This window comes from Saccopteryx leptura, chromosome 3 (assembly GCF_036850995.1).
Source record: "Saccopteryx leptura isolate mSacLep1 chromosome 3, mSacLep1_pri_phased_curated, whole genome shotgun sequence".
NCBI classification, from domain to species: Eukaryota; Metazoa; Chordata; class Mammalia; order Chiroptera; family Emballonuridae; genus Saccopteryx; species Saccopteryx leptura.
Window position 1 is genome coordinate 57,667,945 of NC_089505.1, and position 23,338 is coordinate 57,691,282.

The window sequence follows — 23,338 nt, forward strand, 5'->3', positions numbered from 1 at the left end:
GCACCTCAGAGCCAGACTAGAGGAACTGCTTACTGAGAAATGAGAAGTTTTGGGGGAGTTTTGAGAGAAGTACCACAATTTGACTTACCTATAATGGTGTTAGTGTAGGTTAAGGCCAAAAAGCAGTCCAGGTAGGAGACTTCTGTCCGATGGGAGACGGTGGTGGCATGGACCTGGGGTGTAGTGGCAGAAGTTCTGAGAAGTGGTCGGATTTGGCTGTATTTTGAATTGGACCCAGTTGACTCTGCCTATGGACTACATGTGTGAATTGTAAAAGAAAGACAAACTAAGTCTAAGATTTACAGAAGATGTTGAAAATACCATCTGATTTCAATAGTGGGAGAATTGTGAAATTTACTGGTTCATCCAGTAACTCTCTTTATACTTTCAGGGTTTTATACTCAGGCATTGGTCTGTATCTGTTGACAAACCTGGTCCCTTAAGGAGTCTGCAGAGATAGAGTGCCCCCAGCAGGATGCAGTGTGCACAGTGCTTATTTGAAAGGACAGATGCCTGTCTCTCCCACCTTTGAGGAGGATCTCCAAGGGTGGGACTAAGGATTCAGCATTATGAATAAGCTCTGAAGTCAGAGGGTAGGAACTATATTTTTTGCCAGAGGCAGGAGAAGTACAAATCCCTTGATGAAGTCCTAGTCATGTGCAGCTTTAATGTGACTTCCTCCTTAACCACCTTACACCTTGTTGGGTACCCCTGTACCCTAGTTTCATAGCACCTGAATTTTCTCAACACTGTCCTTGCTTGTCCGTTTCTTTGTCTTTCCCACTGAAATATTCACTGACCTATCACTGCTAGGCACATGGCCGATGTTCAATAAATAGTTGCTGAATTATTAAAAAATAATTATTTAAGTGACTTATATATACAAAGACGAGTATTTTTAAAACAGTACAAGATGGTTGCCAATGTTGATTAGAACACTGAGCTGGGTTTTAGGCCCCTCTTCTGCCATGGGCTGCGGAACTATTTCTTCTCACAACACTTTCACAGTTCCAACCCTCTAATCGTATGGTTGGTTGCTCTGGCAACTGGTCCCCATCCTGAAGCTATCTAGAGGCCCACCAAGAGTCACCTCATTAGCATAAACTCAGGTATGGTTGAAAGGAGCTAGTTATAAATTACAAAAGACACTCCAGAATTCTGTGTCAGGGACAACGACTAATATATATATTACTATATCACAATATCGCAGGCTTGTTTTGAGATCCTGAACAGTTTTCTTAACCTCCTTCATCAGCTGTGAAAGTAAGTAGAGATAAGAGGAAGGGGACATAGGTTTTCCTTGAGTTTTTCAAATAACCCTTCTCCATTGAGATTCACTTTGAGGAGTAAATCTCTATTACTGGTGAGAATATTCCACCCTCCAATATAGTGGAAGGAGGGGGGAAAGCTTGTAGACCATTAAGTAGGTAATTTATGATGGTTTCTTCCTGTGCTCTAAGTAAAAAGGCAACCAAGGTTCTGAAAGCATCTAAGTGTTGTTTTGTTTTGGTTTGTTTAAGTGTTTAATGATAGATTGCCTCCCTGGTCTTTCACCTTGGTTTTTAGCTGCTTGTGCAAATCAGCGTCCTGACCTCTTCGGTTGTGTTATTGCCCAAGTCGGAGTAATGGACATGCTAAAGTTCCATAAATACACCATCGGTCATGCCTGGACCACCGATTACGGGTGCTCAGACAGCGAACACCACTTTGAATGGCTTATCAAGTAAGGTTTTCATTTATATTGATGTATGTGTTGCTAACATTTTGATATCCCTTTGATTGACTTCAGAATTATACCATTTGACTTCTTGCTCTCCTCTAAGTCTCATATTTGCATAGAATTTACTTTAAAAGTAGGGGAAGTGATGAGAATACTGTCTGTCTGCCTTGTTTTAATGTTGTCTTTAGCAAAAACAAACTACAGAAATGTGAAAGGCAGAATTCTAAATGTGTGCCCCAGCTCACCCCCTGGCAAAGATTTGCTACTTTCTTCACTTAAAACACTAATCTGGGTACTGATGTGAAGGGATTTTGCAGATTAAATTAAGGTTATTGATCATCTGACATGAAAATAAGATTATCCAACTGGCCCAATCTATAATGACGTCAGCACTTTAGCTGGAGTCAGGGATGCAGCAAAAAGGGAGGTCACAGAGACTGGAACATGGGAAGGACCTGCCCACCCCTGCTCACTCTGAAGATGCACAAAGGAGCCTCTAGCACCTGAGAACCACAGGGCAAAGAAATGGGGACCTCAGTCCTACAGCCTTGTGGAACTGGATTGTGCCAACCACCTAAAGAGTCTGGAAATAGATTTTTTTTTCCCCTGGAATTTCCTGCTAAGAACTCAGCCAACTGACATCTTGATTTTAGTCTGGATGGATTAAAGCAGAGAACCCTTAAACCAATGCAGATTTCTGACTTACAGAACTGTGAGATAAGAAAACAGGATTGTTTTAAAAAGCTACTAAAATTATAGTACATTAATCAAAAACTACTTTTTAAAGAAGTGACACTATACCTTATATCATTATATGGGAGTTCTTTTTTTAAATCAAGAATGAAGGAAATAAAGAGGAACATGTAAACTTATTTTGTGCTCTCAGTGTAACTATGTATATTTGAAGCTTCGAGTTGCGTTACGGAAATACTATCCAGCTTCCCTTTCGTAGCCTCAACCAACTTTGGAGATAATGAGAAAATGGCAGATATTAGATTCACCAGACCACAGGCTACATTCTTTCTTGGCTCTTCACTCTCTTTTCTTCACACTTGTAAGGGTTTATTTAGGGCAGTGGTTCTGAAAGTGTGCGCCAGGGCACACTGGTATGCCCTAGAAGATTTCCAGGTGCGCCCTATGGTATTCCAGAGAAACATGTGCCTGTTGGGGATCAAAAAACCAACAGGATTTTTGGAGTTTAGATTTTTGGGGGACAGGTGTGGGGAATTGGCTGTAAGCTGACAGTCTGCCCAACCCCCCACCTCACTTGCCTGATTAGGTTGCAAAAGGCTGTTAAGCTGTGGTGCTGGATTGTTTACACTACCCTCCATGTTCCCCAGAAAGACTGGAGGCAAGTTTCTTCTATCCTTTGTTTCGTGTAAAGTTAAGATGATATGTATGGTGGGGGTTTTCTGCACTTGGTAAAATTCTTGGGTTGCCTTGGAAACATGATCAGAGACCATTGATTTGCTCATGGCCTCACTTTGCCCTATAAATAAAGCAAGATGTGGTTTTGGGGTGCACATTGTTCTTGCCAGCAGCAATTACAGGGCCTTCCTGACCCCATATTTTCTTAATTCCACACCGTTCCCACTCAGGACCTGGAATTACTAGCTGCACTGGTTCGCAGCATGTGCCCAGATATAAAAATAAATATAGTTACTCTATTATACCATTTCATTAACAGAAATACCGCTCTTTTGTTAACACATCATTATTATATTTATTATTAACACATCATTATATTATTTTTAGATAAATACACCCAAATAAAATGGATAGATTTCTCAAAAAGAAGCATGGTATTGAAGAATCTGATTCTGGAAGTGAGCAAAGGTTAAGTGTAAATAAAATAGAACTTGAAGGCTGATGGGCAGAATTTAATTTATAGCATTTTTCCATCACTTAACACTGAACAATACAATTGGATTAGAAACCCATTCCTGGAAGCTTCAAGTGATTTTGGTTTAACATTAACAGAGAAGAACTGGCAGCTATATCCACTGATCGTGGATTGATGATTAGACATAAGGAATTATTTCTTGAAGCCTTTTGGATTTCTATAAAAGAAGAATATGTAGCAATATCTAAAAAAACTTTGAACATTTTACTACAATTTTCAAATCCTACTTATGTGAATTAGGATCTTCTATCCTCAACACTATTAAGAGTAAAAAGAGAGGAATTCTTCAATGTATTGATGAGGAAATGAGAGTTTGCCTTTTAAATACATGCCCAAACATTGAAGAAATCGCTAGGACACATCAGGCTCATGTTTCTCATAAACACAAGAATGAAAAAACTTAACACATTCGTGCCGGGACCTGCCGAATTTACTAAATCTTACTAAGAATGTATATATATAAAAAGATAACTTTTTTGTCATTTTTAATTTTTTACCTCTTTTTATGAATTCTAAAAAGCATAACTCAAAAAATTAACAAAAATGTTTTTTAATATCAGAATAAATTTATTTTGTCATATTTATTTCATTTAATTACTATAAAAGCACACTTGGACTTTATATTTTTTTCTTTAATATTTGACTTAATTATTATAACATATTTCTCAGAAATTTGTACATAGTGCGTCTACAATTATTTGTAGGATTTTAAATGCGCCCCAACTTCAAAAAGTTTGAGAACCACTGGTTTAGGGATTATCAGCAGTATTTAAGAATTGCTGTTGAAATAACCCAAGAAGCCTGTGCCGCACACTTCTCAATTAATTGTAAATTTATCAAGGTTTTTTTCTTTCATTTTGTATGCTTTTTATGCCTAGTTCTTTCCAGTTAGAGATTCACCTAAAATGACTGGATTTCTTAAATTAGATCCTTTTAAACTACTAAATCCAGTTCTTTGGCAGGGGTAGGGACACTTTACTTTGTGCATTTAAAAACTATTACTTTTAAATGCACAAATAGCCTCATTGACAAATACTGGTAAAAGCTGAATATTTGAAGAAGCCATAATTCAAATTAACTTAGAAGAAATACACATTTAGGGGGACTCAACTGAAAATACTGAGTTAATTGGATCTTGAAGACAGGAAAATATTTGATGGAACCTGATACTTCTAAAATTAATTTGAAAGCCAGAAAAGAAAGTTCTAAATTTTTTTTCCTCTCATGATGTCTGTGATATACAGGGTAGGTAAAAGTAGGTTTAAAGTTGTGAGTATGCGAAACTCGGTTTATTCTTTATCACTTACTGTTTGTATCACAACTGTAAACCCATTCTACCCACTCATCTATATTCCCACTTCAGACTTTAACTTTCCAGCCTAGCACTCACAGGCCTGCATTTTCCTCTTACCTGCCGCTCCCGAGCGAGCTGAGAGCTTAGCCCCACACGTGGAGCCAGAAGGGGCCGTGTAGGGAGCTGCTCAAGCCCCGCACGCCTGGAGTATGTCCCATGAAGCACCATCTGGAATATTAATGGGGACCCCTAAAAAAAGAGCTGGATAAATAAAGCCTAACAGATTTTTTTCTAGAGCGTATCTCAGGATCTTTCATGTATAAAGGTGGCAGGTGTATCTTGGGTTATATTACTAGACAGAGTTTTCCAATCTTGTTTCCCCATAGAACTGTTTGTTACCTGGAAGTCTGGGGCTAATCCAGAAACACCAAAATGAGGTCAGAAAACTGGTTCATTGACATCTCATCTTATCTATTGGGAGGGCTAAACCCCAGAATGTTTAGCCGTGACTTGGTTAACTGAATAGCAATTTTACCATTTTCAGCTACCCTCCAAAATAAAACTCAACTAAAGTAGTTGGTTCTATTCATTAATGCTGAACCCTTTGAAAAACATGACCTCCATATTGAATAATGTAAAGAAATGTAAAGAAAAAATACCCAGAGATTTCCCTCTCTTAACTATATCAATCAGTGTTTCATTCAACTATGCTGTTATTCTAAAACACTTGTTAGCCGACTAGGAACTTATCTTGTACTTCAGAAAGTGCCTTCTCGGTTCCTCCACGAACCTTCTCACCATTGCCCAAGGCAGTTCCTTCCTGCTGGAGGCCAGCAGCCCGTCCAGGTGTACACTCAGGAACGTAGGCCTGGCGAGGATGCACAATCTTCTTAAGACTGCCCAGCTGAGCCTGGAATAAAGGTTCTATAGACGTGAACGGGACAGGAAGCTGATTTCAAGTTTTCAACAAAGAAAAGGTTAATAATCTAAAATGACAATCAGTCCACTTAGTAGCAGTGAGAAAATAAGTTTAAAGAATGTGAAAATTCTCAAAACAGTAAGTGTGCATATAGTGGGGTTATTTCAACAGCCCTGAGAGTTTCTTTTCTTATACAGCCCTCCATAGTAGGCGCCAAATAAGCGACACAGCTCTTCATTTGGCAGCGGCCCTGGCCAGTGAAGGCCCACACAGCGGTGCGGTGCTTACCTACATACTAGGTAGCGTAGCCCTGGCTGCTGCTGCTGCTAGACTGACTGGTAAACCACACAGGCCACTGTGCCCTGCAGTCCTCCTTGATTATCCTAGTGAACAAACAACTGCTGTTGATATTTAGCATCACGAAAGTGTCTTTGCCTTCCAGATACTCTCCGTTACATAATGTGAAGTTACCAGAGGCCGACGACATCCAGTACCCATCCATGCTTCTCCTCACTGCTGACCACGATGACCGTGTGGTCCCTCTGCACTCCCTGAAGTTCATTGCCACCCTTCAGTACACTGTGGGCCGCAGCCGGAAGCAAAGCAACCCCCTGCTTATCCATGTGGACACCAAGGCGGGCCACGGGGCTGGAAAGCCCACGGCCAAAGTGATAGAAGAAGTTTCAGACATGTTTGCATTCATAGCACGGTGCCTGAACATTGACTGGATTCAGTAAGTGGGACTTCCCCCCGCTCTCGACAGCCGCAAAAAACCTCAAGGGCTTCCACACCGTTACAACCGAGACACCACTGGGCATGAGACTCCCCACATGAACATTATTCCTGCACCCACAGACTGCAGTTGAACAGAACTGCTGCAGGAAGTATTTTATCTTTTTTAGGCTTCTTCTTTTCAGCAAGCCCTTGGCGTTTTTCCCCCCACACCCTGTGCGGGCACATGTTGTTTTGTTGTTGTTTTTTTTAAAAGGCATATTTGGATAATTTACTAAATGGCGGCCAATGCATTGTGAATATTCAATTGCTGAATAAGAGTCATAGGCATACTCCATATATAACACCTCAGTGAAATTTGCTTCTATAGTCATAACCAATATATCTCAATATAAATGTGAGAACTGATCTCATGAAAGACTTCTTTGCAACAACAATAAATGTTATTTAAGATTGAGAGGCTATTTCTGGTTCCTTTGTTTTGAGGGACAGCTAACTCCCTCAGTGTAGTCATTCTGGCCCACGTCCCTTTTTTATGGAAAAAAGCAGTTCGCCTTTCCACACAAACTAATTTCCAAACAATGGAGTTACAGAACATTAGCACTGGAAATATGTATAATACACTTGAGTTCATCCATTCCGGCTCCCTTGTTTATGGGTGATGAAGCTATTAGAGGCGGCTGTCTTATGAATTAACTACTGAGTCAGCACATAATCTGGAGCTCTTCTGGTATGCCCTGACCAGGACTCAAACCTGGGATGTCCATACAGCCAGCCAATGCTCTATCCACTGAGCCACTGGCCAGGGCCACCTTAACACCTTTAAAGAGGACTGGCCAGTTATTTTGTAGAACATCTCTGTTTTAGTTTTCCTGACATTTTCTCAAAACTAGAATGAGGTTATGAGCTTTTGGCAAGAATATCCCCCACTGTGACGTTCTGCCCTTCTCAGTGCATAATATCAGGGGGAACATAGAATAGGTATGTGTACTGCCGGTGGTCGAGGCCAAGCAGCTCCACGTTGGATTCAGGCAGACAACAAACAGAGAAACTGCGGAGCCAGAAAGTGTTGGGCCATTCCTGTTTAATAGATTCTCGCGATGGCCGACGAGCAAACTGGCAGGGGAAAACCACCTCTCAGGCAAACAAACAGCAAAAACAGCCCCTCACAGTGGCGGGCAGGCAATCCACCATCCGCAATCTATAATCCACGCTGAAGGCAAGCACCCAGGGCCTTACATAGACTACCTACACATGGTGCTGCCACATGCTCACACACTAATCAACCAAAGTGTTTGCAGCTGGTAAGCCAGCAAGCAAGCCTAACACAGCTGTTTTTCCCACATTTCACCCCTTTAGGGTAGCTCACCTCACAATCTACACAACAGGTATCTTCCGTGATGGTCCCTGTGCGAGGAGTGAGGTACATTAAATAAACAGTCTACAGCAACAGCACAAGTTATACAATAATTACCAAGGTGCCCTTCACAATGTCTCCCAGAGCTCTCTGCCCAGGGAGTTAACTGGAGGCGCACCTCTAGCTTCCTACTCCATGGTAGGTGGGTGGCCATGTACATAGTCCAGGGCTGTGTCCATTGAAACCACAAAGTATCCTTGGTGCATCTCTGCAACTGGATGGGAGCAGCTTTCCAGTGCAGGAGGGCCTCTGCAGGTGCTGCGCCCACATCAAGGTCTCATAGTACTGTCCACAGTGGCATGTCCATCCAGCAAGGGAGCCAGTGCCCCTCTCTGGTCACAGTCCAAGAGTCCACTACACTGTCCAATGCTCAATCCACGATAGACAACCCAGCTGTCTGTGCAAATCACCAAGGTAAAGGTCCATTACAGGCAACTAGCCACATAGTTCTTTATGAATGGACCTCAGTGCCTTTCCATAGTGCTCTGTCCATTACCACAAGCCCATCCAAACCTCTCAGAGGTCCAAGCTCACAGGGCCTAGTGGAGTCAAACACATTCAAGGCCTGTGCCACCTTGATAAGTTCTCTTAGCTGTTGCTGCAAAAAAAACAAGCCAAAAAAAACCCCACCTATTATCTTCTAATGCCAACACCTGCTGCACATTAGAAGTGGACCAATGGGTTGCTGATTTCACATGTGTTCTCCAGCCCCCTGCCCATCTCTGTTGGACGGGTCCCTCGGCCTTTACAGTCCCCTTTCCCTTGTTAGTCAGGGGGAGGCAAGGGCAGTAGCCCTCACAGCTTTATGATTTCATGCTGCCTCCAGCTCCCCCAAATCTGTGTAACCACGTTGATGGGCTACCCCACAAAGGGGCTCAGGATAGCCACTAGTGACCCAAAAAGGGCTGATGGGGCACTACAGAGAATAAGATCCCTCCTCCCTGCTGTAAACACTTCCTCAACTGGCCTACAAGACCTTGGGTTGAAAGCAGCATTCTTCATAACTAGTTTCTGGAGGGCCTGGGGCAGCTCACTATAGGACTGTCACTGACTCATTGCCCCCAGCCAGTCCCCAGCATTCTGACAGGCTGTACGAATGGCAGCCATCACTCATTCTGATAGGGGATCGTTTCCTGGGTTGTCATGGCAGTTCTGAAGACGCTGCCTCAAGAAGTTGTGCATGGTAATGGTGGCCAATTTCTCCATTTCTGTTCTTGAGAGCATGATACCATCCACCCCTAGGTCCCACAACTGTAGCAGCCAGGCTGCCAGGGCCTTGCTGGGTTTCTGCCTGAATTTCACCCCCGACTCCATCAGCTCTGTACGGATGTAGGGCCAGACCACAGAGTGCTGCACTACCTGCAGAGGGGGTTGTGCCTTCCCCTGAGGAACTCTTGGCTGCTGGGTTTTTACCTTCTGGGTGACTACTGGCCAGGCTCTGAGTCTGCGGATGGCAGTTTCAGCCCAAACCTCCTCCTCAGAAGACAAGGAATTGGAAACACCTGCTCCTGCTGACTCAGAGCCACTCTGCCAGCATGTATGCAGCTCCTTCTTTGGCACCTGCTTCAGCTCCTACAGCTGCCGGCTCTTGGTCTGAAGTTGAGACTTGAGCTCTTAAACCCGCAATTGTTTCTCAAACAACAGTCTCTGCCAATGTTCAGCTTCCAGGGCAAATTGCAACTTGCAAACCTGTAATTCCTTCTCCAGAGACTATTACAGTTCCAGGAGCCGTTGGTGCTCAGCCTTCCTGTCATGCAGCAACTCTTCAGAAGGGTCAGCCTCCTTCTCTAGCACTCGTTCCAGTTCACGCCATTGTTGGTGCTTGGTCCCTTCTCTCTGGGCCAGGGGTCCCCAAACTATGGCCCGCGGGCTGCATGTGGCCCCCTGAGGCCATTTATCCAGCCTCCGCTGCACTTCTGGAAGGGGCACCTCTTTCATTGGTGGTCAGTGAGAGGAGCACATTGACCATCTCATTAGCCAAAAGCAGGCCCATAGTTCCCATTGAAGTACTGGTCAGTTTGTTGTTTTAAATTTACTTGTTCTTTATTTTAAATATTGAATTTGTTCCCGTTTTGTTTTTTTACTTTAAAATAAGATATGTGCAGTGTGCATAGGATTTGTTCATAGTTTTTTTTTAATAGTCTGGTCCTCCAACGGTCTGAGGGACAGTGAACTGGCCCCCTGTGTAAAAAGTTTGGGGACCCCTGCTCTGGGCTGTAAAAAACACCCAGTCCATGGCTCCCGAAAGGATAGCCACAGGGAACCATACTCTGGAGAACAACAACCACTCCCCTAACCCACTTTTCAAGGGTGTTGGTGGCCCTATACCAATCTGCTCCAAATCCTGCCCACTATGCCAGATGTAATGCCAGCGGCCAAGGCCAGGCAGGTCCACATTGGATTCAGGCAGATGGTAGAAAAACTGCAAAGACAAAAGCATTGGGCCATTCCCATTTAATAGACTCTTGCAAGCAAGAGTGGATGAGCAAACCAGCAGGGGAAAACCATTTTTTCAAGCAAACAAACAGAAGAAATGGCCCCTCACAGTGGCAGGCAGGCAGTCTGCAATCTGCCATCTGCCACTGCAATCCGCAATCCACCCTAAGCACAAGCACCCACAGCCTTACATAGACTATCCACATGTGGCGCTGCCACATATTCACGCACTAATCAAGCAAAGTGCTTGCAGCCAGTAAACCATTGAGAAGCCTAACACAGCTGTTTTGCTCACAGTATGCCTTATTCCTGGTGATATCAATTTGAATCATTTGGTTAAGGTGGTGTCTGCCTGATTTTTCCACTACTGTAAAGTTACTACTTTTCCTTCTTGCAGATTACCTTATAACTTAATGATAGTTATATTTTGCCTAAATTAAAGTACATATTTAAATGCCATTCTTTTGGAAAATTATTTGAGACAAATTACAATAAAAGATATATACAAATAAGAATGTCCTCTTTCAATGAATAGTCCTTACTTGTTTCCTAAGCCTGCAAGAAGTCTTGCTATTTCCTTCTTAAATCCAGTCATCCCAGATTCTACCAGTTGCACCTTCTAACCATGCCCCAGCTGTGTCTTCTTCTCTCCAGCCCCATCATGTTTCATAATTTGTCTCTCTGATTCCAAGTCTTCATTTTTCTTTCTTTCTTTTTTTTTTTTCTGAAGTTGAAAATGGGGAGGCAGTCAGACAGACTCCCACATGCGCCAACTGGGATCCACCCAGCATGCCCACCAGGGGGCGATGCTCTGCCCTTCCGGGGCATTGCTCTGTTGTGACCAGAGCCATTCTAGCACCTGAGGCAGAGGCTATGGAGCCATCCTCAGTGCCCAGGCCAACTTTGCTCCAATGGAGCCTCAGCTGCAGGAGGGGAAGAGAGAAACAGAGAGGAAGGAGAGGGGGGAGGGGTGGAGAAGCAGATGGGTACTTCTCCTGTGTGCCCTGGCCGGGAATCAAACCTGGGACTCCTGCACGCCAGGCCGATGCTCTACCATTGAGTGATTCCAAGTCTTGATCCACTCAAATTCTATCTACTCATTAACTCCAGAATGAGCTATAAAAAGCAAATAAGATCAGGTTACCTTCCACCTTGAGCCTTGAGTGGCTTCCCACTGCCCTTAGGCACAGATTATCTATGCTGCAAAGCCTGGTGTGGGCCCTCCAGATGGACTGGTGATAAAATGATCCCCTGGGTAGCTGAGCATGTCAATCTCCCAGCGGAAAATCAGAACCAGCTGGGGAGCTTGTTAAAAATATCAACCCATGGAGAGTTTGACTCAGAGGAAGAACCTGGGCTCTGCAAGGTAACAAGCTCCCAGATGACTCAGATATGGGGGTCAGCCAAGGAATCACAGATTAGACACACCAAAGTGGCATTAGTTCTTAAGAGGAGCTATGCGGAAAGTTTTCTTGAGTTTTCAAATGTCTGTAATGATGTTGCAATCCTGTCATAATTACTGTATTTCCTCATGTATAAGACACTCCCGTGTATAAGACGCATCTTAATTTTGGGGCCCAAAATTTGAAAAAACAATGTAATACATAAAGTTATTGAACTCAAGTTTTATTCATTATAAACTTCATACAACTCCTCATCACTGTCAAAACAGTGGGAATTGCAAGTAAAAAATCTATAACCACTGTACAAGATGCACCCAGTTTTTAGACCCCAAATTTTACAAAAATAGGTGCGTCTTATACATGGGTAAATGTGGTAGTAAATGTATCTAAATTTATTGAAATTACATGAAATAAAAAATCAGCTGAGGATGGGAAGATGGCAGCGGAGTAGGCGGACGCACAGACGCCCAGCTCTCACCACCAAACTGGAATACAAATCAATTTAGGAAAAATCAGCATGAAAAACCAACTCTGGACTACAAGAACAGCTCTCAAAAACCAAGGAGCAAAGGAGAAGCCACAACAAACCTGGTAGGGAGCGCCTGAATCTCCTCTGCTTACAGGAACATAGGGGAGGGGGAGGCTGAGAGCCCAGAGGGGATCTCACCCAAGGGAAAAGAGCAGAAAATACTGCTCACAGCCACTTGCCTGGTGACCAGGGAGCGAGGTGTGTTGAAAAGACCAGCTTATCTCCCAAGTGGAAAGGACGGGGAGAGGGACAGACTGTGAGGGGCTAAGGAATGCAGGAAATGAACTAAAAAAGCTGACTAATTCGTGCTGGAGGCAGCCATAGCTGGGGGAGGGACTGAACCTTCCACAAAACAGTACTGAATTGCTTCTGGATCAGAGATCTCCAGACATCTCTCCAGCTCCAATCAGCACAACAAGAAACAACTGAAAACAAGAAGTGGGGAGGAGGGGCAGTAACTCAGGTCTCCATGGAGATCTGAGATATACCTCCCCTTACTGAAGCTGAGAAAACACCCTGCCCCCAGAGAGATTAGTTGGTGGAAGAGGCCTTCAGAGTCTCAGGTTACACCCATTGCATTCCTGGATACAGTTTCAAGGAAGCCCCCTGCTGAGATCAGTAAACACGATTATCATCTGTTAAGAAAACAAACAAATCAAGACTTCAAAGCTGCCCAAATCCGAAAGTGGATTACAAATAATAGCTGATACCAACCCAAGAAGACATAGAAATAACACAACTGAAAACTGGAGGCAGACAACACCAAGCCTAGACTCAACCAACTCTACAAATAAAACACCCAAACACAATGAGAAGACAAAAAAGTGCAATCCAAATGAAACCACAAGAGATACCTTCAGGAGATGAACTGAGTGATATGGAAATAATCAAATTTCCAGATGCAGAGTTCAAAATAATGATTGTAAGGATGCTTAGGGATCTTAGAACAACAATGGATGGTCATTATGAACACCTAAATAAAGAAATAGCAAGTATAAAAAAGAATCAGATGGAGATGACAAATACAATATCAGAAATAAGGACCACAATGGAAGGAATTAAAAACAGGATAGATAGAGCTGAGGATCGAATCAGTGAGTTGGAGGAAAACTGGAATGAAGGCATGAAAGCAGAGAAGAAAAAAGAAAAGTGACTCAAAAAGTCTGAGGAAACTCTTACAGACCTCTGTGACAACATGAAGAGAAATAACATCCGCATCATAGGGGTTCCTGAAGAAGAAGAAAAAGAACAAGGGATAGAGACTTTGTTCAATCATATCATAGCTGAAAACTTCCCTAAATTAATGCAGGAGAAACTCTCACAAGTTCAAGAAGCACAGAGGACTCCATTAAAGAGAAACCCAAAGAAACCTACACCAAGACACATCATAATTAAAATACCAAAGCTAAGTGATAAAGAGAAAATATTAAAAGCTGCAAGAGAAAAAAAAGCTATCACCTACAAAGAAGCCCCTATAACAGGGGTCCCCAAGCTTTTTACACAGAGGGCCAGTTCACTGTCCCTCAGACCGTTGGAGGGCTGCCACATACAATGCTCCTCTCACTGACCACCAATGAAAGAGGTGGCCCTTCCGGAAGTGTGGTGGGGGGCCGGATAAATGGCCTCTGGGGGCTGCATGTGGCCCGCGGGCCGTAGTTGGGGGATGCCTGCCCTATAAAGATGACATCCGACTTCTCAACAGAAACACTTGAGGCCAGAAGGGAATGGCAAGAAATATTCAAAGTAATGCAGAACAAGAACCTACAACCAAGACTACTTTATCCAGCAAGGCTATCATTTAAAATCGAAGGAGAAATAAAAAGCTTCCCAGACAAAAAACAACTCAAGGAATTCATTACAACTAAACCAATGCTGCAGGAAATGTTAAGGGGCCTGTTGTAAACAGATCAAAGTGGGAAAAGAATATAGCAAAAAAGAAATACAGCTTTAAAGAATAAAATGTCAACAAACAACTACATATCAATAATAACCATAAATGTAAATGGATTAAATGATCCAATCAAAAGACATAGGGTAGCTGCGTGGATAAGAAAACAGGACCCGTACATATGCTGTCTACAAGAGACACACCATAGAACAAAAGATACACATAGATTGAAGGTAAAAGGATGGAAAAAAACATTTCACGCAAATGGAAATGAAAAAGAAGCTGGGGTAGCAATACTTATATCAGACAAAGTGGACTTTAAAACAAAGGATATAGTAAGAGATAAAGAAGGCCACTACATAATGATAAACGGAGCAATCCAACAGGAAGATATAACTATTATAAATATCTATGCACCTAATATAGGAGTACTTAAATATATAAAGCAGACTTTGGTGGATTTAAAGGGCAAGATCAACAGCAATACTATACTAGTAGGGGATTTCACTACTCCACTAACATCACTAGATAGATCCTCAAGAAAGAAAATTAACAAAGAAACAGCAGACTTATTGGACACACTAGATCAACTCGATTTAGTAGATATCTTCAGAACCTTTCACCCTAAAGCAGCAGAATATACATTCTTTTCAAGTGCTCATGGTACATTCTCTAGGATAGACCACATGTTAGGGCACAAAAGTGCTCTCCACAAATTTAAGAAGATTGAAATCATATCAAGCACTTTCTCCAAACACAATGGCATGAAACTAGAAATGAACCACAACAGAAAAGCTCAAAATTTCTCAAACACATGGAAACTAAATAGCAGGTTGTTAAATAATGAATAGATTAAAAATGAGATTAAAGAAGAAATAAAAAAATTTCTAGAAATGAATGACAATGAGCATACAACAACTCAAAATTTATGGGACACAGCAAAAGCAGTACTGAGAGGGAAGTTCATAGCACTCCAGGCACACTTAAAGAAGCTAGAAAAAGCTCAAATAAACAACTTAACCCTGCATCTAAAAGAACTAGAAAAAGAACAGCAAGGAAAACCCAGAGGAAGTAGAAGGAAGGAACTAATAAAAATCAGAGTGGAAATAAATGACATTAGAGGCTTAAAAAGCAATACTTATGAACAATGAAACCAAGAGCTGTTTTTTTGAAAAGGTAAACAGGATTGATGAACCCTAAGCCAGACTCACCAAGAAAAAGAGAGAGAGGACTCAAATAAATAAAATTAGAAATGAGAGTGGAGAAATAACAACTGACACAACAGAAATACAAAATATTGTAAGAAAATACTACGAAGAACTGTATGCCAAAAAACTCGACAACCTAGATGAAATGGACAAATTCCTTGAAACATACAATCTTCCAAAAATCCATCTGGAAGAATCAGAATACCTAAACAGACCGATTGCACCAAATGAGATTGAAACAGTTATCAAAAAACTCCCAACAAAGAAAAGTCTGGGGCCTGATGGCTTCACAACTGAATTCTACCAAATATTCAAAGAAGAACTAACTCCTATCCTTCTCAAACTATTTCAAAAAATTCAAGAGGAAGGAAGACTTCCAAGCTCCTTTTATGAGGCGAACATAATTCTGATTCCAAAACCAGGTAAAGACAACACAAAGAAAGAAAATTATAAGCCAATATCTCTGATGAATATAGATGCTAAAATCCTCAACAAAATATTAGCAAACCGGATCCAACAATATATGGAAAAAATCATACACCATGATCAAATGGGATTTATTCTGGGGAGGCAAGGCTGGTACAACATTCGTAAATCAATCAATATGATTCATCACATAAACAAAAAGAAGAACCATGATAATTTCAATAGATGCAGAAAACACATTTGATAAAATCCAGCACCCATTCATGATCAAAACTCTCAGCAAAGTGGGAATACAGGGAACATACCTCAACATGATAAAAGCCATCTATGAAAAACCCACAGCCAACATCATACTCAATGGGCAAAAATTAAAAGCAATAACCTTAAGATCAGGAACAAGGAAGGGGTGCCCCCTTTCACCAATCTTATTTAACATAGTCCTGGAAGTCCTAGCCACAGCAATCAGAGAAGAAGAAATAAAAGGCATTCAAGTTGGAAAAGAAGAAGTAAAACTATCATTATTTGCAGATGATATGATATTGTATATAGAAAACCCTAAAGTCTCAGTCAAAAAGCTACTGGACCTGATAAATGAATTCAGCAAAGTGGCAGGATATAAAATCAATACTCAGAAATCAGAGGCATTTTTATATGCCAACAATGAACAGTCAGAAAGAGAAATTAAGGAAACAATCCCTTCACAATTACAACCAAAAAAATAAAGTACCTAGGAGTAAACTTAACCAAGGAGACTAAAGACTTGTACTCGGAAAATTACAAAGCATTGATAAAAGAAATCAAGGAAGATACAAACAAGTTGAAGCATATACCGTGCTCATGGTTAGAAAGAATAAACATCATTAAAATGTCTATATTACCCAAAGCAATCTATAAATTCAATGCAATACCAATTAAAATACCAATGACATACTTCAAAGATATAGATCACATATTTCAAAAATTATATGGAACCAAAAAAGAACACGAATAGCCTCAGCAATCTTAAAAAAGAAGAATAAAGTAGGAGGTATCACACTTCCTGATATCAAGTTATACTACAAGGCCATTGTACTCAAAACAGCCTGGTACTGGCATAAGAACAGGCATATAGATCAATGGAACAGAACAGAGAACCCAGAAATAAACCCACAGTTCTATGGACCACTGATATTTGACAAAGGAGGTAAGGAAGTATAATGGAGTAAAGACAGCCTCTTTAACAAATGGTGTTGGGAAAATAGGACAGCTACCTGCAAAAAAATGAAACTAGATCACCAGCTTACACCACTCACAAAAATAAACTGAAAATGGATAAAAGACTTAAATTTAAATGTAAGCCTTAAAACTATAGGCATATTAGAAGAAAACATAGGTAGTAAGCTCTCTGACATCTCTCGGAGCAATATATTTGCTGATTTATCTCCACGGGGAAGTGAAATAAAAGACAGGATAAACAAATGGGACTATATCAAAGTAAAAAGCTTTTGCACAACAAGAACAGATTAAAAAGACAAACTACACAATGGGAGAACATATTTGACAATACGTCTGATAAGGGGTTAATAACCAAAATTTATAAAGAACTTGTAAAACTTAATACCAGGAAGATAAACAATCCAATCCAAAAGTGGGCAAAAGAAATGAATAGACACTTCTCCAAAGAGGACATACAGATGGCCAATAGGCATATGAAAAAATGCTCAACATCACTAATCATTAGAGAAATGCAAATTAAAACCACAATGAAATACCACCTCACACCAGTCAGAATGGCGCTCATCAACAAAACAACACAGAATAAGTGCTGGTGAGGATGTGGAGAAAAGGGAACCCTCCTGCACTGCTGGTGGGAATGCAGACTGGTGCAGTCACTGTGGAAAACAGTATGGAGATTCCTCAAAAAATTAAAAATCGAACTGCCTTTTGACCCAGCTATCCCACTGTTAGGAATATACCCCCAAAACACCATAGCATTGTATGAAAAGAAGAAATGCACCATCATGTTTATGGCAGCATTGTTCACAATAGCGAAGATCTGGAAACAGCCCAAGTGTCCGTCAGAAGACGAGTGGATAAAAAAGCTTTGGTACATATATACTATGGAATACTACTCAGCCATAAGAAATGATGACATTGGATCATTTACAATAATATGGATGGACCTTGATAACATTATATGGAGTGAAATAAGTAAATCAGAAAAAAACTAAGAACTATATGAATCCATACATAGAGGGGACATAAAAAATGATACTCAGAGACATGAACAAGAATGCAATGGCAATGGGGGTGGGGGGTGGGGGGAGGGGGGAGGGGGCGAGGAAGGAGAGGGGTTGGGGGAGGGGAGGGGCACAAAGAAAACCAGATAGAAGGTGACAGAAGACAATTTGACTTTGGGAGAGGGGTATACAGCACAATCAAATGTCAAAATAATCTAGAGATGTTTTCTCAACATATGTACCCTGATTTATCAATGTCACTGCATTAAATTTAATAAATAGATTTTAAAAAATTACAAACATATGCTTACCAGTGGGGGGGAAAAATCAGCTAAGTGAGAAGTCCTGGCATATTCTAACTTCAGTTGAATTTGCATATATTACAAGAATGTTGTAATTTTTCTTAAGAAAGGTGATAATTTTATTTCCTAAGACTAATTAAATTTAACTCATTAGTAGTATGCATATAAATCTTTGGATCACGAAATTTAAAGATCCCAACCACTGCAGTGTCCAGCAAAGACATGTACCAAGCTCTAGTCCCTATACTGTAAAGCCAGGCTGGGAATTATGCCTTCTGTGGAGTACAGTAAATGCTACACGTCATTATGACACCCAAGGTTTGAAAGACAAATACAGACCCTGGCCAGTTGGCTCAGTAGATACAACATTGGCCTGGTGTGTGGACATCCCGTGTTCAATTCTCAGTCAGGGCACACAAGAGAAACATCCATCTGCTTGTCTCCCCCTTCTCTCCATCTCCCCCTTTTCTTCCTTTCCTCCTTCTCTCCCCTTCCCCTTTCTCTTCTCCTCTTCCTGCAGTCACTGGCTTAATTGGTTCCAGCACCTGGTTCGAGCATCAGCCCAGACAGGTTGCCAGGTGGATTCAGGTTGAAGCACATGCAGAAGTCTGTCTCACTATCTCTCCTCCAAAAGAAGGAAAGAAAGACAAATACAGTCAGTCCCAGCACTAAACATGCAGTCATTACCAATATTTTCAAATTTAAGAAGTAAGCAATTTTGAAAACTCAAGCAATTATTTATGTCAACTTTATGATACTTTTAGAAGGGTAAAGACCTGAACCCTCTAAAAGTATCATACACTTATGTAAGCCTTCGCATAATACCCAACAGTAACTCTTGGCCTGGTGTTTATAAACAAAACACATATTACACCAATAAGATTTGAATAAATATATAATGTGAACACATTTTGTCTCCCAAAAAAATAAGAGGGGTGGTATTTAATCAGATTTTTTTGTCAACATGCACCTCCCTCCACTCTGGTTTTGCAGTTGAATTCCCAGGGACATGCTGGTGAGACAAGAGGTGGAAACCTTGAGTTAGCATGTACCGGCCTGTGATAGGCTAAAACTACGTGGGTCCCTAAGTGCCTCTGCTCTGAGCAAGAAGCAGATGGAGTAGATTCCATGTGCTCAGGCCCAGCACCTTCACCACTTCTCCTTTGTTAATTTTTCTGTGAGAAATGTATATACTTTTTAACTCTCAAGAAAAACTTGGGGACATAAATTATGGCAATATCTTGATTAAGAAATGAAGTCTCTTTTGGTGCATTTTCCCACCCATATCCCCAAGTCAGCACACTTAAATTACACCCTGCAAACACCAGGGGTTTTTGTTGTTGCTTTTTAGATTTTATTTATTCATTTTTATTAGAGAGAGAGAGGGGAGAGAGAGAGGAAAAGATAGAGAGAACAGGGGGAGGAGCAGGAAGCATCAACTCTCATATGTGCCTTGACCAGGCAAGCTCAGGGTTTTGAACTGGTGACCTCAGCATTTCAGGTTGACGTTTTATCCACTACACCACCACAGGTTTTAAAGCTCAAGCTCCCTTTTGCAAACCAAGATGGCTGAACAAACTGCCCTGGGAAAGGGAATGACTAGGAAAGATGCAAAGTTGATCCAGAAGATGGCAATGGAGTAGGCGGACATTCCAACTGCCACCTCCCAGGACCAAATTGGACTACAACTTAATTTAAGAACAATCATCTTGAAAAACCAAATTTGGACTAAACTAAAATGAATCTATAACCAAAGATCACTGAAGAAGCCACACCAAGACTGGTAGGAAGGGCAGAGACACGGAAAGGGCTGCCCCACTCCCAGGAGTGAGCAGCGGCCCAGAGGGACTCTCACGGCGGTGTGGGCTGCCCTGAGAGATACAGGTCCTCAGCCCTAGAATCAGAGCCCCAGCCTAGAGCCCTACAGCCTAGAAGAGGTGCCAGGACAGTTTTTAGCTGAGAAAAGAGCCAGGTTACTGTTTGTGAGAAAGAGACAGAACTCTCAGATGCAGGCTCCATCTTAAAGGGCCTTCACAGAAAACATCATTCACAGCCACTTATCTGCAGCTCCAGTGATGGAGAGAGCTGAGAGGACTGGAGTTGTGAGAAGAGAGTGTAAACTCAGAGGCCCAAGGAGAGATACTTTGGAGGAAGGCCACCCCTGTGCTAAGTCATTTTCCAATACTAAAGTGGCCATTTTTCCTGGGAGAAGCAACACCTTCCAGCAGCACCTGCAAAGGGAGGCAATTGCCCCATCTACCAGAGTCTCTCCTGCTCCAGTCAGGGCAAGGAGTCACTCAGGGGCAGGGAGCGCATCAGGGACACAGGTTTTGGGTGCTGAAGCCTGAGCTGCACCACCCCACCACCCTGCTGAGTGCTTGCCAGAGGGACAGGGGCATGCTGGCAGTGGGCTGGTGGCAGGCCAGTGGGCAGACCACACCTCTGGATCTCAGAGGCCATATCCACTGGACTCCTGTGAACACATCCTACTGAGGGCTGAAAAAAATAGTCTCAATAAAATGAAACCTGAGGCCAAGGGGCAAGCCAAACCCACTACCCTTCCTAATCCCTGAATTACCATGCTGAGCCTAACAAGCAGCCAGCAGTATGAGGTGGCAGAAAGCAGAACTCAGGGGAATTTGAACTTTTAAGCAGACTTTCCCCAGGCCAAGAGTAGATAAAAGCCAGCCTAAGAGTGCAGCTGATATTTACAATGGCACCTGGGCCCAGCAGAGGCAGCCACAAACTCTGGATCACTTGTGGTTCCAAGAAGGTTGCTAAGGGCCATTCATAGGCAGTGACCCCCACTGGTCGGTGCCAGGTTCCTGCCAGGGAGGTCCAGGGCTGTCACATCCAGTGGCCAAATGCAAAGAGCATCAGTCCATGACCTAACAAACCTTGTTAGAGTGGTATCTGAAAGAAGGGCTCCTCACACCTGACCAAGCTAAGGCACAGAAAACACCAACACAAACAGCAAAAAGAACAGTAGCTGCAGACAAGTAGCACACAGTGGATTACAAACAACAGTTAATGCCAACCCAAGAAGATCTAGAAACAACACAACTAGAAGCTGGAGGCAGACAACAACAACCCTAGGTTCAGCTAACTACACAAACAGCACACCCAAAGGAGGAGTCCATGCACAGACAAAATGGAAAGACAGAGAAATGCAATCCAAATGGATCAACAAAAGAAATTCCCAGTAAAACAACTGAATGAGATGGAAGTAACCAACTATCAGATGCAGAGTTTAAAATAATGATTTTCAGGATGTTAAAGCAAAAATGGATTGACATAATGAGAAACTAAATAAAGATATAGCGAGCATTAAGAAGGACATTGAGATCATAAAAAAGAATCAGTCAGAAATGACAAATACAATATCAGAAATGAATACTGCACTAGAAGAAATTAACAGCAGGCTGGATGAAGCAGAGGACCAAATCAGCAGTTTAGAGGACAAGATAAACGAAAGCACAGAAGCAGAGCAGCAAAAACAAAAGAGGCTCAAAAAGTCAGAGGAAACTCTAAGAGAGCTCTGTGACAACATGAAGAAAAACAACATTTACATCAGTTTCTGAAGGAGAAGAAAAACAACAAGGGATAGAGAACCTGTTTAAAGAGATCATAGAAGAAAACTTCCCTAAATTGATGAAAGAAAAAGTTACACAAGTTCAAGAAGCACAGAGAGTCCCATTAAGAGGAATCCAACGAGGCCCACACAAAGACACATCATAATTAAAATACCAAACTTAAGAGACAAGGAAAGAATACTAAAAGCTGCAAGAGAAAAGCAGTTAACCTACAGAAGAGCCCCCATATGAATGACATCCAACTTCTCAACAGAAACACTTGATGCCAGAAGGGATTTGCAAGAAATATTCAGAGAGATGCAAAACAAGAACCTACAACCAAGACTTCTTTATCCAGCAAGGCTATCGTTTAAAATAGAAGGAGAAATAAAAAGCTTCCTAGACCAAAAAAAAAAAAAAGCCCAAACAAACAAACAAAAAATACTGCAAGAGAAACTACTTATCAATAATAATCTTAAATGTAAATGAATTAAATGCTCCAATCAAAAGACATAGGGTAGCTTCATGGATAAGAAAACAGGACCCATACATATACTGTCTACAAGAGACCCACCTCAGGACAAAAGATACATGTAGACTAGAAAGTAAAGGGATGGAAAAAAATATTTCATGCAACTGGAAATGAAAATAAAGGTAGGGTAGCAATACTTATATCTGACAAAATAGACTTTAAAACAAAGGCTATAGTAAGGGAAAAAGAAGTCACAACATACTGATAAAGGGAGCAATCCAACAGGAAAATATAATCATTGTAAATATTTATGAGCCTAATATAGGAGCACCTAAATATACAAAGCAGATTTTGTTAGACATAAAGGGCAAAATCAACAGCAATACTATAATAGTATGGGACTTTAATACCCCACTAAACATCAAGGGATAGATCTCCATACAGAAAATTAACAAAGAAACAGCGGCCTTAAATGACACACTAGATCAAGTGGATTTAATAGATATCTTCAGAACCTTTCACCCTAAAGCAGAAGAATATACATTCTTTTCAAGTGCTCATGGTACATTCTCTAGAATAGACCACATGTTAGGACACAAAACAAGTCTCAATAAATTTAAGAAGATTGAAATTATATCAAGCATCTTCTCTGATCACAATGGCATGAAACTAGAAATCAACTACATTAGAAAAACTGAAAAACATTCAAACACTTGGAGGCTAAATAGTATGTTATTAAATAATAAATGAGTTAATAAGATCAAGGAAGAAATAAAAAATTTTCTTGAAACAAATGAAAATAAACATACAACAACTCAAAAGTTATGGGACACAGCAAAAGGAGTCCTGAGAGGGAAGGTCATACACTACTGATATACCTTATAAAGAAAGAAAAAGT

The 23,338-nt window shown here is 41.4% G+C and overlaps 1 protein-coding gene across 1 annotated transcript in view; it reads left to right on the forward strand.

Annotated features, from left to right (window-relative positions):
* The window catches only part of PREP (prolyl endopeptidase), a 144,183-nt gene extending 137,158 nt beyond the window's left edge, over positions 1–7,025 (forward strand). The window contains exons 14-15 of the mRNA XM_066373570.1: positions 1,567–1,723; positions 6,279–7,025. Coding sequence (XP_066229667.1) covers positions 1,567–1,723; positions 6,279–6,573 — 452 coding nt within the window. The 3' untranslated portion in view covers positions 6,574–7,025. The remainder of the gene's footprint in view (positions 1–1,566; positions 1,724–6,278) is intronic.
* Positions 7,026–23,338: the final 16,313 nt, after the last annotated feature.